Source organism: Nicotiana tomentosiformis, chromosome 11 (assembly GCF_000390325.3).
Source record: "Nicotiana tomentosiformis chromosome 11, ASM39032v3, whole genome shotgun sequence".
Lineage (NCBI taxonomy): Eukaryota > Viridiplantae > Streptophyta > Magnoliopsida > Solanales > Solanaceae > Nicotiana > Nicotiana tomentosiformis.
Window position 1 is genome coordinate 64,454,156 of NC_090822.1, and position 14,500 is coordinate 64,468,655.

General features: G+C 40.2%; 1 protein-coding gene across 2 annotated transcripts; it reads left to right on the top strand.

Annotated features, from left to right (window-relative positions):
* Positions 1 to 11,276: 11,276 nt before the first annotated feature.
* On the top strand, positions 11,277 to 14,500 carry LOC104112998 (conserved oligomeric Golgi complex subunit 4). 2 transcript variants are annotated; one of them, XM_018776640.3, is made up of 3 exons: positions 11,277 to 11,407; positions 11,545 to 13,161; positions 13,726 to 14,500. In XM_018776640.3, exons 2-3 carry the CDS (start codon positions 11,548 to 11,550, stop codon positions 14,353 to 14,355), a joined length of 2,244 nt encoding a protein of 747 aa, XP_018632156.1. In that variant the 5' UTR covers positions 11,277 to 11,407; positions 11,545 to 11,547; the 3' UTR covers positions 14,356 to 14,500. The 2 variants fall into 2 exon arrangements, with proteins under 2 accessions (XP_018632156.1, XP_009621357.1); XM_009623062.4 differs by lacking the exon at positions 11,277 to 11,407 and having other exon boundaries at positions 11,414 to 13,161.

The window sequence follows — 14,500 nt, forward strand, 5'->3', positions numbered from 1 at the left end:
TAAGGCAGTTCGGAAATTCGGTATGACCGAAAATGTTTTCCAAAGTACTTATAATTCCTTAGATTATAATTTTGTCAAAGGTACCTTTTGTTACGGGCTTCGGACATCTCCGAACCATTTTATATAGTCGTAGCCTTTTAGTTACCGATAGTTTTGACCCTTTGAGTTAATTCGGGCAATGCCAAATAGGCTTCGGGCTTTTATATCCCGAAATGGTCGTAGCCTTTTAATTCGGGCAATGTCAAATAAGCTTTGTGCCCTCGGGTTTCGTTACCCCGGAATGGCTGAAGCCTTTTAATTCGGGCAATGCCAAATAAGCTTTGTGCCCTCGGGTTTCATTATCCCGGAATAGCCGTAGCCTTTTAATTCGGGCAATGCCTTAGGTGGCAGTCCAAGAGTGAAGTGGCTCTTGGGGTCGAATTCTTCGGGGAATCAAACGAAAAACCTTTGAAAGGACATGAACTTTTATTCATAAGGCATAGACTTCCTTTTAATTCTGCGCGTAGCATACAAAGTTAAACTTGTATTTTGTGTCCGGGATCGGGTGATCTACGTGGGCACGGTTCAATCGACCGTTTGTCCCTTTACAAAAAATCGTATTGACCGAACCTAGATTATTCGAGCACAAGAATTAAAAATCTTTCCCCATTATGCCCCCAATGTTCGGGGTTTGTCGTAGAGAAGCCTCGAATATTATTGATTTTGATTCTAAGTTAGCACAATTGCATTGTTGCCTCGTTAAAAACCTTACCAAAAAACCTATTTGGGACAAAATCGAATCAAGGGAAAAAGAGTGCAACGCATGCTTTCAGGTCTAAGGAATTGTGTTGGGTGCCTGCAAGTACTAGTAAAAATGTAGCTGAGTAAAAGAAGGTGATCAGGGTCATACCTTAGAAGTAATATCGCTTCAAGTGGGTTACGTTCCAGTTGTTCGGTAATTTTTCACCGTTCAATGTTTCGAGTTTGTACGATCCTTTCCCGACGACCTTGATTATTTGATACAGACCCTCCCAGTTCGGTCCCAGTTTTCCTTCACTCGGATTCCGAGTGTTCGGCATGATCTTCCTTAGTACCAAATCCCCGATATTAAAGTGTCGAAGGTTGGCTCTTCGATTGTAATACCTCTCAATTCATTGTTTCTGGGCTGCCATTCGGAAGAGGGAGACATCACGCCTTTTGTCTAGCAGTTCCAGGCTCATATTCAATGTCTCGTTATTTGTTTCTTCGGCTGCATATTAGAACCTGAGACTCGGTTCTCCGACTTCGACTGGTATCAAAGTTTCGGCGCCGTAAACCAGTGCGAACGGGGTTGCTCCGGTACTAGATTTTGAAGTCGTATGATATGCCCACAGGACTTCGGGAAGGATATACTTCCATTTTCCTTTAGCTTCGATCAACCTCTTTTTGAGGTTTTGGATTATGGTTTTATTGGTGGATTCTTCTTGCCTGTTCCCACTAGGGTGGTAGGGAATTGATAAGATCCTTTTGATCTTATGGTCTGCGAGAAACTTGCCTACTTTGCTGCCAATGAATTGTTTTCCATTGTCGCATACGATCTCGGCCGGTATTCTGAACCGACATATGATATGGTCCCAGATAAAATCGATGACTTCCTTCTCCCTGACCTTCTCATATGCCTGGGCTTCCATCCATTTAGAAAAATAATCAGTCATAAATAAAATAAATTAGGCCTTACTGGGTGCTCGTGGAAGCGGGCCAACGATGTCCATCCCCCATTTCATGAATGGTCACGGTGACAAGACCGAATGTAGCAGCTCTCCGGCTTGGTGAATCATCGGAGCATGCCTTTGTCACTCATCACATCTTCGTACGAATTCCTTTGCATCTTTTTCCAAGTCGATCTAGTAGTAACTGGCCCTGATTATTTTACGGACCAATGCTTTGGTACCTGAATGATTTTCGCAAGTGCCTTCATGAATTTCCCTTATAACGTAATTGTTATCTCCCGATCCTAAACGTATCGCGATTGGGCCATAGAATGTTCTTCTGACTAAGGTTCCATCCTCGAACAAACTAAACCAGGCTACCTTCGTACGTAGGCCCCTCGATTCCTTTGGATCCGAGGGCAATTTTTTGGTTTTCAGGTATTCTATGTATTTGTTTCTCCAATCTCATGTTAGGCTCATTGAGTTTATTTCGGCATGGCCCTCTTCGACAACCGAACTCATTAGTTGTAAGATTGCCCTTGAATTGAGCTCGTTGTCTTCTAGCGGCGACCCCAAATTAGTGAGGGCATCGACCTCGTTATTTTGATCATGAGGCACGTGTTGTAGAGTCCATTCCTTAAACCGGTGTAGTGTTACCTGTAATTTATCTAGGTATCTCTGCATTCGTTCTTCTCTTACCTCGAATGTCCCATTAACTTGGTTTACCACAAGGAGGTAATCGCACTTAGCTTCGATCACCTCCTCCCCCAAGCTTTGAGCTAGTTCGAGACCTGAAATCATGGCCTCATATTTAGTCTCGTTGTTAGTCTATTTTATAGTTCTAATAGATTGTCTAACTATATTGCCATTCGGTGGCTTTAACACGATGCCAAGCTCGGACCCCTTCGCGTTCGAGGCGCCATCTGTAAAGAGGGCCCAGATCCCCGAGGAAGTCCCCGAGTTCAATAATAACTCTCTTTCGACTTCGGGTACTAGCGCTGGCGTACAATCAGCCAGAAAGTCTGCCATAATTTGAGATTTAATGGCGGTTCGGGGTTGATATTAAATATCGTACCCGCTAACCTCAACGGCCCACTTGGCTAACCATCTCGAGAGTTCGGGTTTATGCATTATATTTCTCAATGGGTAAGTAGTCACAACACATATGGGGTGGCATTGAAAATACGGTTTCAACTTCCTAGAGGCGCTTAGCAAGGCAAGCGCCAATTTCTCTAGGTGAGGATATCTAGTTTCGGCCTCACATAAAGTTCTGCTAACATAGTAAATTGGAAATTGCATACCTTTTTCTTCCCGGACTAGGACTCCACTTACCGCTATCTCCGAGACCTCCAAGTATAGGTATAACTGTTCGTCTATCTTCGGTGTGTGGAGTAGCGACGGGCTCGATAAATATATCTTGAGCTCTTCCAAGGCCCCTTGGCATTCCGGAGTCCATGAGAAGTTACTCTTTTTCTTCAATAATGAGAAGAATGGGTGACTCTTTTGGAGGACCTCGAGATGAATCGCCCTAGAGCGGCTATACATCCGGTTAGCCTTTGCACGGCCTTTACGTTATCTACGACAGTGATATCTTTGATGGCTTTGATCTTATCGAGGTTGATCTCAATTCCCCGGTTGGATACCATGAATCCGAGGAATTTACCCGATCCAACTCCGAACGCACACTTTTCCAGGTTTAGCTTCATGTTGTATTTTTTCAATACGTTTAAGGTTTCCTGCAAGTATTTTAAATGGTCCTCTGCTCGCAGAAACTTAACCAATATATCGTCAATGTAAACCTCCATTGATTTTCCTATTTGTTCTTCGAAAATCCGGTTTACTAGGCGTTGGTAAATGTCACCGGCATTTTTTAACCCGAATGGCATTACGTTATAGCAGTATGTGTCGTATTTAGTGATAAAGGAGGTTTTTTTCTAATCACCCGGGTTCATCCGTATTTGATTGTACCCGGAGTAGGAGTCGAGAAGATTGAGGATCTCGTGGCCGGCCGTGGCATCGATCATGCGATGGATATTAGGCAAAGGGAAGGAGTCCTTGGGACATGCTTTATTCAAATCCTTATAGTCTACACACATTCTTAATTTTTCCCCTTTCTTAGGAACTACCACTACATTTGCTAACCAATTCGGGTATTTAACTTCCCGAACGGACCCTATTTTAAGGAGTTTAGATACCCCATCCTTGATGAAAGCATGTTTGACCTCGGATTGGTGCCTCCTCTTCTGCTTAACCGGGTGGAACTTTGGATCCAAGCTTAGCTTGTGAGTGGTTATTTCTGGTGGTATCCCTGTCATATCGAGGTGGAACCAAGCAAAACAATCTTTGCTATCTATAATAAATTGAATGAGTTCTTTCCTGAGCTCAGGGTTTAACCCCGTGCCCAAGTATACCTTTCGATCGGGCAAATGTTCACTTAGTACGACTTGCTCTAGTTCCTCGGCCGTTGATTTTGTAGCGTCGGAATCATCGGGGGCTATGAAAGACTTGGGGACTCCGTAGTCGTTTTCATCGTCTATCATTTGCTCCTCCGACTCTGTCGAGGTTGGTATCGGTGATTGCTATTTGGCCCTTTTTTCGACCACCTGATTCAAATTCTTAGACACCGAGAGTGTGGATGCCGAGATCACCTCATCGACCGCGAACATCTCCTTAGCGGCCAGTTTTTCCCCATAAACTGTTTTGATTCCTTCAGGCGTCGGGAATTTCAGCACCTGGTGTAATTTCGAGGGTATTGCTCTAATGTTGTGAATCCATGGCCTTCCGAGCAAAGCGTTGTATCTCATATCCCATTCGATTACATAGAACTTGGCTTCCTGAATAGTTCTGGTGACGTTCACCGGTAATGTTACTTCCTCTTTAGTGGTTTCACAGGCCATATTGAACCCGTTTAGGACTCGGACTGCAGGTACGATCTGATCTTATAGGCCGAGTTGTTCCACGACCTTCGATATGATGATGTTGGTCGAGCTACCTAGATCAATCAACACACATTTAACTCGATATTTATTTATGAGTACCAATATTACCAGTGCATCATTGTGGGGCTGTGCGATCCCCCCTACGTCTTTGTCGTTGAACGACAAGGTTCCTTCCGGTAGGTAATCTCGAGTCCATTTCTCCCTTGTGATGGAAAGTTTGGTGCGCTTCAGCATCGGTCCCTGGGGGATATCGACCCCACTGATGATCATGTTTATGACGTGCTGAGGTTCCTCTGGTTCGGTTTGTTTATTAGAATCCTTGTTCCTAAAATGGTTCTTGGCCCGATCACTGAGGAATTCTCGGAGATATCCGTTGTTGAACAGTCGGGCTACCTCTTCCCTTAATTGTCGACAATCTTCCATTCTGTGACCATGAGTGCCGTGATATTTGCACATTAGGTTAGGGTCCCTTTGGGCTGGATCGGATTACAAAGGCCGAGGCTATTTGGTATCTTTGATGTGTCCGATGGCGGACACGATAGCAGAGGCATCGATGCCGAAATTATACTCGGATAGCCTCGGTGCTTCTTTAGGCCCGAATGGCCTGTCGAAGCTATTTTTGCTCAGGAGCCCTCGGTTGTTCTTCCCTCGATCATTTCTTCTTTCATTTCTCATAGGGATTCGCGCGGACCCACTGCTTCTCCGGTCTTTATTGTACGGTTGATATCGATCCCGGTTTGATCTAGGTTCGTGATCGGTATCCCTCTTGACTCGGACGATGATCCTAACGGGGTGTACGGATCCGGAAGGGGTCCCTAGCTGGTCATCTTCGACCCTGATTTTTGATTAGTACCGGTTGTGGACATCGGTCCAAGTGATTGCTGGATATTCTACCAAGTTTTGTTTCAACTGCTGTGAAGCGAGCGAGCTTCGAACGTTGAGTCCTTGGGTGAAAGCCTGAACGGCCCAATCATTCGCGGCCGGTGGCAAATCCATCTGTTCCATTTGGAATCGTGATACGAATTCTCTGAGCATCTCGTTATCCCTCTGTTTTACTTTGAAAAGGTCTAACTTCCTGGTCTCGACCTTTATAGCCCCAGCGTGTGCCTTTACGAAGGAATCTGCAAGCATAGCAAACGAGTCAATAGAATTGGGAGGCAGGTTGTGATACCATATCATAGCTCCTTTCGATAGGGTCTCCCCGAATTGTTTCAACAGGACAGACTCGATCTCATCATCATCCAAGTCGTTCCCTTTGATGACACATGTATAGGAGGTCACATGCTCATTTGGGCTGGTCGTTCCATTGTACTTAGGAATCTCGGACATGCGAAACTTCTTGGGGATCGACTTTGGAGCCGCACTCGGTAGGGCTGTGCATAATTTGGCAAATACAGAATTACCATACCGAAATCGAAAATTTTGGTATTTGGTATTCGATAATTTGGTATTCGGCATGGTATTTGGTTAAGTTTTAAAAAATATTGGTATTAGGTATGGTATTTGTTATTTTAAAATAAAATACCGAAATACCGATACCGTACCGAAATATATATTATATTGAACAATACGCATATTATTAATTATAACATAAATATAAAAATCTAAAATTTTAACTTTCCTTTATTCTCTAAGTTCATCAATTAACTCTAAGCAAGTAACAAAATATTTTTAATGATCACATTTATTCTTTTATGTACAATTTTCTCTCTCTGGGTTGATATTTGCTAGTTTTGGACAAAACTTTTGTCAACAAATATTTTTAGTTTTGTATTTTTGAGTACTTTAATTTAGAATATTACATGCTATAACTCTATGCACTAGTTAGTATTCAAACCGAATAAATCAAAGTTACCAAACCGAAACCGAAAGGAGAAAAATCAAACCATATCGAATTTAATTAGGTACGGTATTGGTATTGCATTTTAAGAAACCGAATACCGACTATACCAAACTGAAATGTCTAAATATCGTATCGTACCGACCGGCGAACACCCCTAGCACTCGGGGGAAAAGGTTTCTGAATAAATTTCTTGGAATCCAAGCTCTTCAGTATTGGGGGTGCTCTCGGGATTTGGTCGACCCTGGAATTGTAGGTTTCTATCTTTTTATCGTTGGTTTCGATTTTTCCCCCCTAATTCTATCCGTTTCGTCAATTCTTCGAGCAATTTCATGATTTCGGGATTAGTCCCCGATTCACTCTCGCTCGTTCTTTCCGAGGTTGGTTCGTTCCTGCGGATGGCTTCCCGAGGGAGCTCTGGTTCATTCTTGCTCGGTGTTCGACCTTGGCTTTGCAATTGAGCTATCGCCGTCTGTTGATCCTGTAGCATTTCGAGGATAATACGCAGGTTGATCCCATCATTTTCGTCGTTGTGTGTGTTTTGGGAAATCGAATGCACTTCCCCGCGCACACTGTTTTCGGGTTCGGTGGGCTGGTTTGTGTCGATGGCCATATGCGAACAGGCGTCAATGGGAACCACCACCGGGATTCTACCAAGATCGACCGGTGTTGCTTCGTTACCGAGAGCTGCATTGTTGTTCCTGCCATGGTGGCCGGATTCTGCGTCTATGTTTAGAGGGACAAACTGTTGGTTTGACATTCCGACCCTGACCTGAAATCAGAAATACTTCAAAGTGCAAGTGTAAAATGGGGTGTATTATGATGATTTGTATTAAATTACCGCTATTATCCTCAGCCCCACGGTGGGCGTTAAACTGTTTACTCTCAAAATCGGATAACAATTGAATTTGTTAATGGTTTAACGGATATGCGGATTAATTTGATACTAAACGATAAACTTGATAGCAATTGAAATAAATAACAATAAATTAACTACAAACCACACGAATTGGATTATATCAGCCTAGGAAAGTTGACTGCCCTTGAGTTGAATGTACTTTGATCAATAGCAAGACACCAAAGAATCAAAACTTAAAGAGTAACGGTAATGTATTGCGTATGATTATATGTTACAATGCCGTTTCATGAGTCGCCAGGTCCCATTTATATATTAAAGGAGCCCTACTTTTAGGGTATTATTCTATTGTTCTATAAAAAGTAAATAGTCCTTGATTTGATGATTGTTGGTCCCACTTTTTTGGTATGTTCCGTGATTTTTGCCGTAATGTTCGGTTAGTTACGGGAATTTCGGACCCTTGTCGGATAAGCTGGCAATAATTTCCTTGAGACCGTTATAACCGGGACCGGTTATGACCTCGGTAAACTTGAAGGCAAGTCTGGTGGTTCCGGTGGCTAATTCGGCAAGACAAGAACCGATCTCTGAGATTTTATCACCATCTCTCGATCCCAAATTGTCGTATTGGATGCTCGGTCAAATCCTGAGTTCGATTTTACCCGTATACAATTGTTTTTCTTAAAATATTCTTTTTAGATTTTAACAAGAAGAAACTTATGAAAGCACAAACATTTTAAATCTTTGATGAATCCAAATAAAATAAGATACTTATATACATATATTCAATGTTGCAAAGGAAAACCCCTTGCTTTTAAAATGTACACGCACATATATGCACATAAAGAGATTAATTTTTCTTGAAATTCTTTTCATTATGTACTTTCTTAAATAGTTTTTCCTATATAGATTATATAATACTCAAGTACTTCTAGAGACCAAAAACCAATAAGTGATACTCCTACAAATTATAGAAGAAATTTATTTTTAATAATAAAATGGATTAAAGCTTGAAATCTAGTATATTTTGATTTAAAGGCTAGAAGAATAATTATAAGTACTTTTCATATTTGGATGTTAAAAGAAATTTTATAATTTTGATGAAGTCCTTCACGATCATACTAATCAACAAATTCAATAATTGTTGATAAGATTTACATAATACATTTTCACTTGTGAAAGTGAAAGAGTAAAAAAAATTAAAGCATTTCAATAATATTGGATTATACCTGTTAGGATCGAGAGAGATACCAAAATAATTACATTAAACATTAGATCTCAAGCAAGTATCATGAATATGTTTATATAAATTTTCACAAAAAAAATACAAGTTCTATTAAAAACCAATAAGATCAATATAATTGTATATAATATAAATTGTTATGCTAATCAACAAAGCAGTTAAAGCTATCAAAATGGGTCAGTCCAGCCCAAGCCTCGCGAGCTTTTAAATCTGGTGGGTTAGCGCGGGCTGGTCCGCCATCTAAATGAGCCTTAAAATGGCCAGTCCAACCCAGACCTAAGAGGGGCGCGGGCTAGGGCGGGTCGACCCATCAATTATTTTAGATTTTTTTTTCTTTATATCTTTAAATTTATCTTCATGATAAAGTATCTTAATCATATGAACAATTTCTGTTTGTTTAGAGCGTATAAGAATCTTGATATTTGGCAAGGAATCTCGTAATTGAAATGCAAATTCTCTATATCTCTAGCTCTTCTGTTTTAACATTACATGAATATTTTTTTAATACATTTCTTTCACTTTTCTCGGGTTCAGGGATTGCTTCAATAAGTTTATACGTTGAGATTTTTTAATTTAGGTTTAACATCATTTCATGATTTCATCATTATAGTTCATAAATGTTTTAAAATTCATAACATTTGCTAGTGTTGTCAATTTTCTTTGGGTATTAAAACTTAACCTTTTTCTATACTGAAGAGCAGTTTAATTATTAATAATATATTAAAGTAACCAAATTGATCATTGGCCACTTAAAGTAATAGTTTCTTTTGAAAAAAATTATTATTGGCCACTTAAACTTTCCTAGTTCATTGTTAATTAAGTAAAAGAAAAACTAATCTTGTCATACTGCATGCATATAAAAAATCTAAATTCTAGTTGATATAGAAGGGTAAATGAACAATCTAGGGTTGGAGAAAGGAGGTTATAGTTAATAGTTTTTTTTTTTTTTTTTAGTTTTTACGTTTTTTAAATATTAAATATTTAAATTTAAATTTAAATTTAATCAATTTTTGGCCCACGGTCCGGCCCAGGACCAGCCTCGATCGAGCCTCAAGGGTCATCAGGCTGACTTGGGCTGGGCTGGGCTGGCCTCATGGGCTAAACCCATATTGACGGCTCTAACTGAGCAGTAGGTTGAGAAGAATGTATGTACATTATAGAGGAATTTTCAGAAACCACTATTGTTTAGTGGCTATTAACTTCCTATAGCTACCATATACACAATTACTTCCTATAGCTATTATTTAGTTATTACGTGACTGTATTCGTTGTATTGGCGCTACAGTAGCAGAATTCGCCTTAAAAAATAGGGGAGCCCAGCTGTGCGATTGTATTTGCGCTACTGTATTCATAAATACAGTAGCGGAATTCTCCTAAAAAATAGGGGAGTCCAGTTATTTAATAACACAAAGAGAATCAATTAGCGTGTATCACTCCTAATTTAACTCAAAAAATCAATTTTACATAAATTTCACTGCTATGCGACTGTATTCGTTGTATTCGCGCTACTGTATTCATGAATACAGTAATAGGGGAGTCCAGTTGTGTGACTGTATTCGTTGTATTCGCGTTATTGTATTCATGAATACAGTAGCAAAATTTGCCTAAAAATAGGTGAGTCCAGCTGTTTAATAACGGAAAGAGGATCAATTAGCATGTATTACTCCTAATTTAACTCAACAAAATTAATTCTACATAAATTTCGCCGCTACTGTGTTGTATTCCATGTATTCGCGCGATTGTATTTATAAATACAGTGACGTAATCAAGAAATAAGGTGTATACCTTTCTATTCAATTCGACTATATACATTGTATTCAATTCACATATATTCATTATTCACTATTATACATTGTATTCAATTCGACTGTATTCAAATAACAAAAATTCATAAAACACGGTGATATTCGGTTGTATTCAAAAAATACAGACCGTCGGAATACATACAGGTGAAAAATAATATATTTATATAAAAATACAACGTATTTGAGTTCATCGTATATGATTAAAAATGCAAAGAAGAGAAGAAAGTTCGCCGGAGATGGCTTTTTCCGACTAAGTAAAATACTGTATATATTGTATTAAAACTAAAAATGAAGACGAACAAAAACTCAGCCCTCAAATCTTCTCCAGCGTAGCCATGGCCAGATCTGTTCGCCTAAGAGGATAAGCCAATAGTGGATGATAACGTCGACGATTCTGACGCCGACGATCAAAATTGAGTGCTTTAGTGGGTATACCTCGTGTAACCTTCTTCGGAGTTGTTGAATCAACCATTGAAGACGAAATTTGAAGTTTCTTTCTCAAAATCTAACAATGGCGAAAATTAAAAAAAAGAGTGAAGAGATAAAGAAGAATGACAGAGTAATTTGGCGTGAACCGGCCAAAAGTTTTATCAATTACCACGAACTTTTGGAGCAAAAACGTCGAGGATCAATTCTGAGAAATTTGTTTCTACAATCTTGCTGTGAGAGAGAGATATCGTGAAGAGAGAAAGAAGAAAAATCTTATTGTGAATTGAGAGAGAATGTGTTTTAACTGAAAGAAAGAGAGAGAAAAATCACAAATAACATATTTCACGCCTATATGGTAGTGTATACTATAAATATATATTTTGCTATAAAATATAAAAGATAATTATAAATAATAATATTTTAAATAGTTTTAATTTATAATAAATATGATGTAATAGTTTACTATAGAAATTTCCTACCTTATAGTTATCCAGGAAATCTATGCCTTAACTTTTTGGTCTTCTTACCCCTAAATTCCCATTTTCTTCTTTTCATTTCCAGAGGAACATGAGTTTCTACATAATTTTACTCACAATTCAGCACCATAGTAATTTATTCAATTGGATACCAAGTAACGTCACTGATCCCTCTCCAAATCAATTCCTAAATATATTATGTTAATCAAATTAATAACCCCAGTACAAATCCCTTAGCTACGTCTTCGGCTCTTTTCGAGAAAGAGACCTCTGTTTTCATCTGGCCGGACAGGAAATGTCGTCGACGGCGCAGAGAGGAGAATCCGACGATGGCAACACCACCTTGTCTGAAATGGATTCATCTTCCTTGAAATTCGGGACATCGGAGGCGTTGGAGCAGGTGCGTAACCTCACTGACGTTGGAGCCATGACTCGTCTTCTCCACGAGTGCATTGCTTATCAGCGAGCCCTAGATCTAGAACTGGACACAATCCTCTCCCACCGCACTGATCTCGACAAGCAGCTCTCCGGCCTCCAAAAATCCACTCAAGTGCTCGACATTGTTAAAGCCGACGCCGATCACCTCTTATCCAACGTCAGCTCCACTTCTCTCCTAGCCGATCAAGTAAGCGCCAAAGTCCGCCAGCTCGATCTTGCTCAATCGCGCGTCAACGACACGCTCCTTCGCATAGATGCCATTGTTCACCGCTCTAATTGCCTTGACGGCGTCCGCAAGGCGCTTGATTCCGAGGACTTCGAATCTGCCGCCAATTACGTCCAGACTTTCCTCCAACTTGACGCTAAGTACAAGGATTCCGCTGCCTCCGACCAGAGAGACCAGCTCTTGGCCTCCAAGAAGCAGCTTGAAGGGGTTGTTCGCCGGAAGTTGGCTGCCGCAGTGGATCAGCGGGATCATTCGACTGTTTTGCGGTTCATCAGGCTGTATTCGCCGCTGGGATTGGAGGAGGAGGGACTGCAAGTCTACGTGGCCTATTTAAAGAAGGTTATCGCCATGAGATCGCGCCTCGAGTACGAGCAATTGGTGGAAATGATGAGCGATCAGCAGGGGCCAGGTCAGAACCAGCTTAATTTTGTGTCCTGTTTGACTAATTTATTCAAAGATATTGTCTTGGCTATTGAAGAGAATGATGAAACTTTAAGGAGCTTGTGTGGAGAGGATGGCATTGTTTATGCTATATGTGAACTTCAAGAAGAGTGCGATTCTCGCGGTTCCACTATTATAAAGAAGTACATGGAGTATAGGAAACTAACTAAAGTGACTTCTGAGATTAATTCTTATAAGAGTAATTTGTTATCTGTTGGAGTTGAAGGACCGGACCCTCGAGAGATTGAAGTATATTTGGAAGAGATCTTGTCTTTGACTCAGTTGGGTGAGGATTACACTGGGTATATGATATCAAAGATTAGAGGCTTGAGTTCTGTTGATCCCGAATTAGGTCCCCGTGCCACTAAGACTTTTAGGAGTGGTAATTTCAGTAAGGTTGTCCAAGATATAACTGGTTATTATGTGATCTTGGAGGGGTACTTCATGGTTGAGAATGTGAGGAAAGCTATAAAAATTGATGAACTCGTGTTTGATAGTCTCACAACTTCCATGGTCGACGATGTGTTCTATGTTCTGCAGAGTTGTTGTCGGAGGTCCATATCCACTTCGAATATCAACTCCGTGATTGCAGTGTTAAGTAGTGCTGTAAGTCTGTTGGGTGGTGAGTTCAATGAGGCTTTGCAGCAGAAGGTCAGAGAGCCTAATCTTGGAGCAAAGCTGTTCACTGGTGGCGTTGCTGTGCAAAAGACTGGTACGGAGATCGCCACGGCTTTGAATAATATGGATGTGAGCAGTGAGTATGCATTGAAACTACGGCATGAGATTGAAGAACAATGTGCTGAGGTTGGTCCTAAATTCATGTATTGATCCCTCCTATTGTTTAATGTTAATCTAGTTTATGAATGTGGCATCTGCTTTTTAAGAGGCGAATAAGTAAAGCTGTAATTTGGTTGCTCGCCTTCATGTATGCTAGTACTTCTTTGGTGTATTTATTTGTTTTTCTGGGTGATAAGTAAATTGGACATTGAATTATGAAATGATTTTCTGTTTCATGCATTTCATACTATAGTCTTGCGACATGAAAACTATTGTGCTTTCTGAGAATCCGTTGAAAGTCATACCCATATATAACCTTAGATTCCACTGGGAATCTGGGATTATACCCATGTGTAGGTTACTCTTTTTTTTCTTTGATTTCTCAAATACCGTTGAAATCTAGAATGATTGTCTGTTACATTCATCTCTTGCCTTTAATCTTTGAATGTTAAAGTGGTTGTGCTTTTTGAGATTACCTTCAGAATGAATTATAACCTCAAATCCTATGCAGAAGTTACCATTTATTAGATTATTCTTCTTTTTTGCTACCCTTGTTCCTTTTTGCTAGTCTTAATTGGATTGCATTGTCAGGTGTTTCCTGCGCCAGCAGATAGAGAGAGGGTCAAATCCTGTTTATCTGAATTGAATGAGATGAGCAATGGTTTTAAGAAGGCCTTGAATATTGGCTTGGAACAATTAGTGGCTACTGTGACACCTCGAATCCGGCCAGTGTTGGATACTGCTGCAACAATCAGCTATGAGCTGTCAGAATCTGAATATGCTGACAACGAGGTAAATGACCCATGGGTTCAAAGGCTTCTCCATGCCGTAGAGAGCAATGTGGCTTGGCTTCAGCCATTAATGACTGCTAACAATTATGACTCTCTTGTGCATCTGGTCATTGACTTTATTGTTAAGCGGCTTGAGGTTATCATGATGCAAAAAAGATTCAGTCAACTTGGAGGTCTTCAGCTTGACAGAGATGTTCGAGCTCTTGTCAGCTACTTCTCCAACATGACCCAGAGGACTGTTAGGGACAAATTTGCTCGTCTAACCCAAATGGCTACAATATTAAACTTGGAGAAGGTCTCTGAGATTCTGGATTTCTGGGGTGAAAACTCAGGACCCATGACCTGGAGACTTACTCCAGCTGAGGTTAGAAGAGTGTTGAGTTTGAGGGTTGACTTCAAATCTGAAGCAATAGCGGCTCTTAAGTTGTAACCCATTTCCATGGTTTATTTTGTTCAATATTTCTTTATATGCTCTTACGATGCTACATTTTGTATTTTCAGGTTTATTTAACTTCCGTAAGAGATTGTAATGGGCATGCAATCTTTGAAATATAGTTCAGTGCTTTCCATTTTCA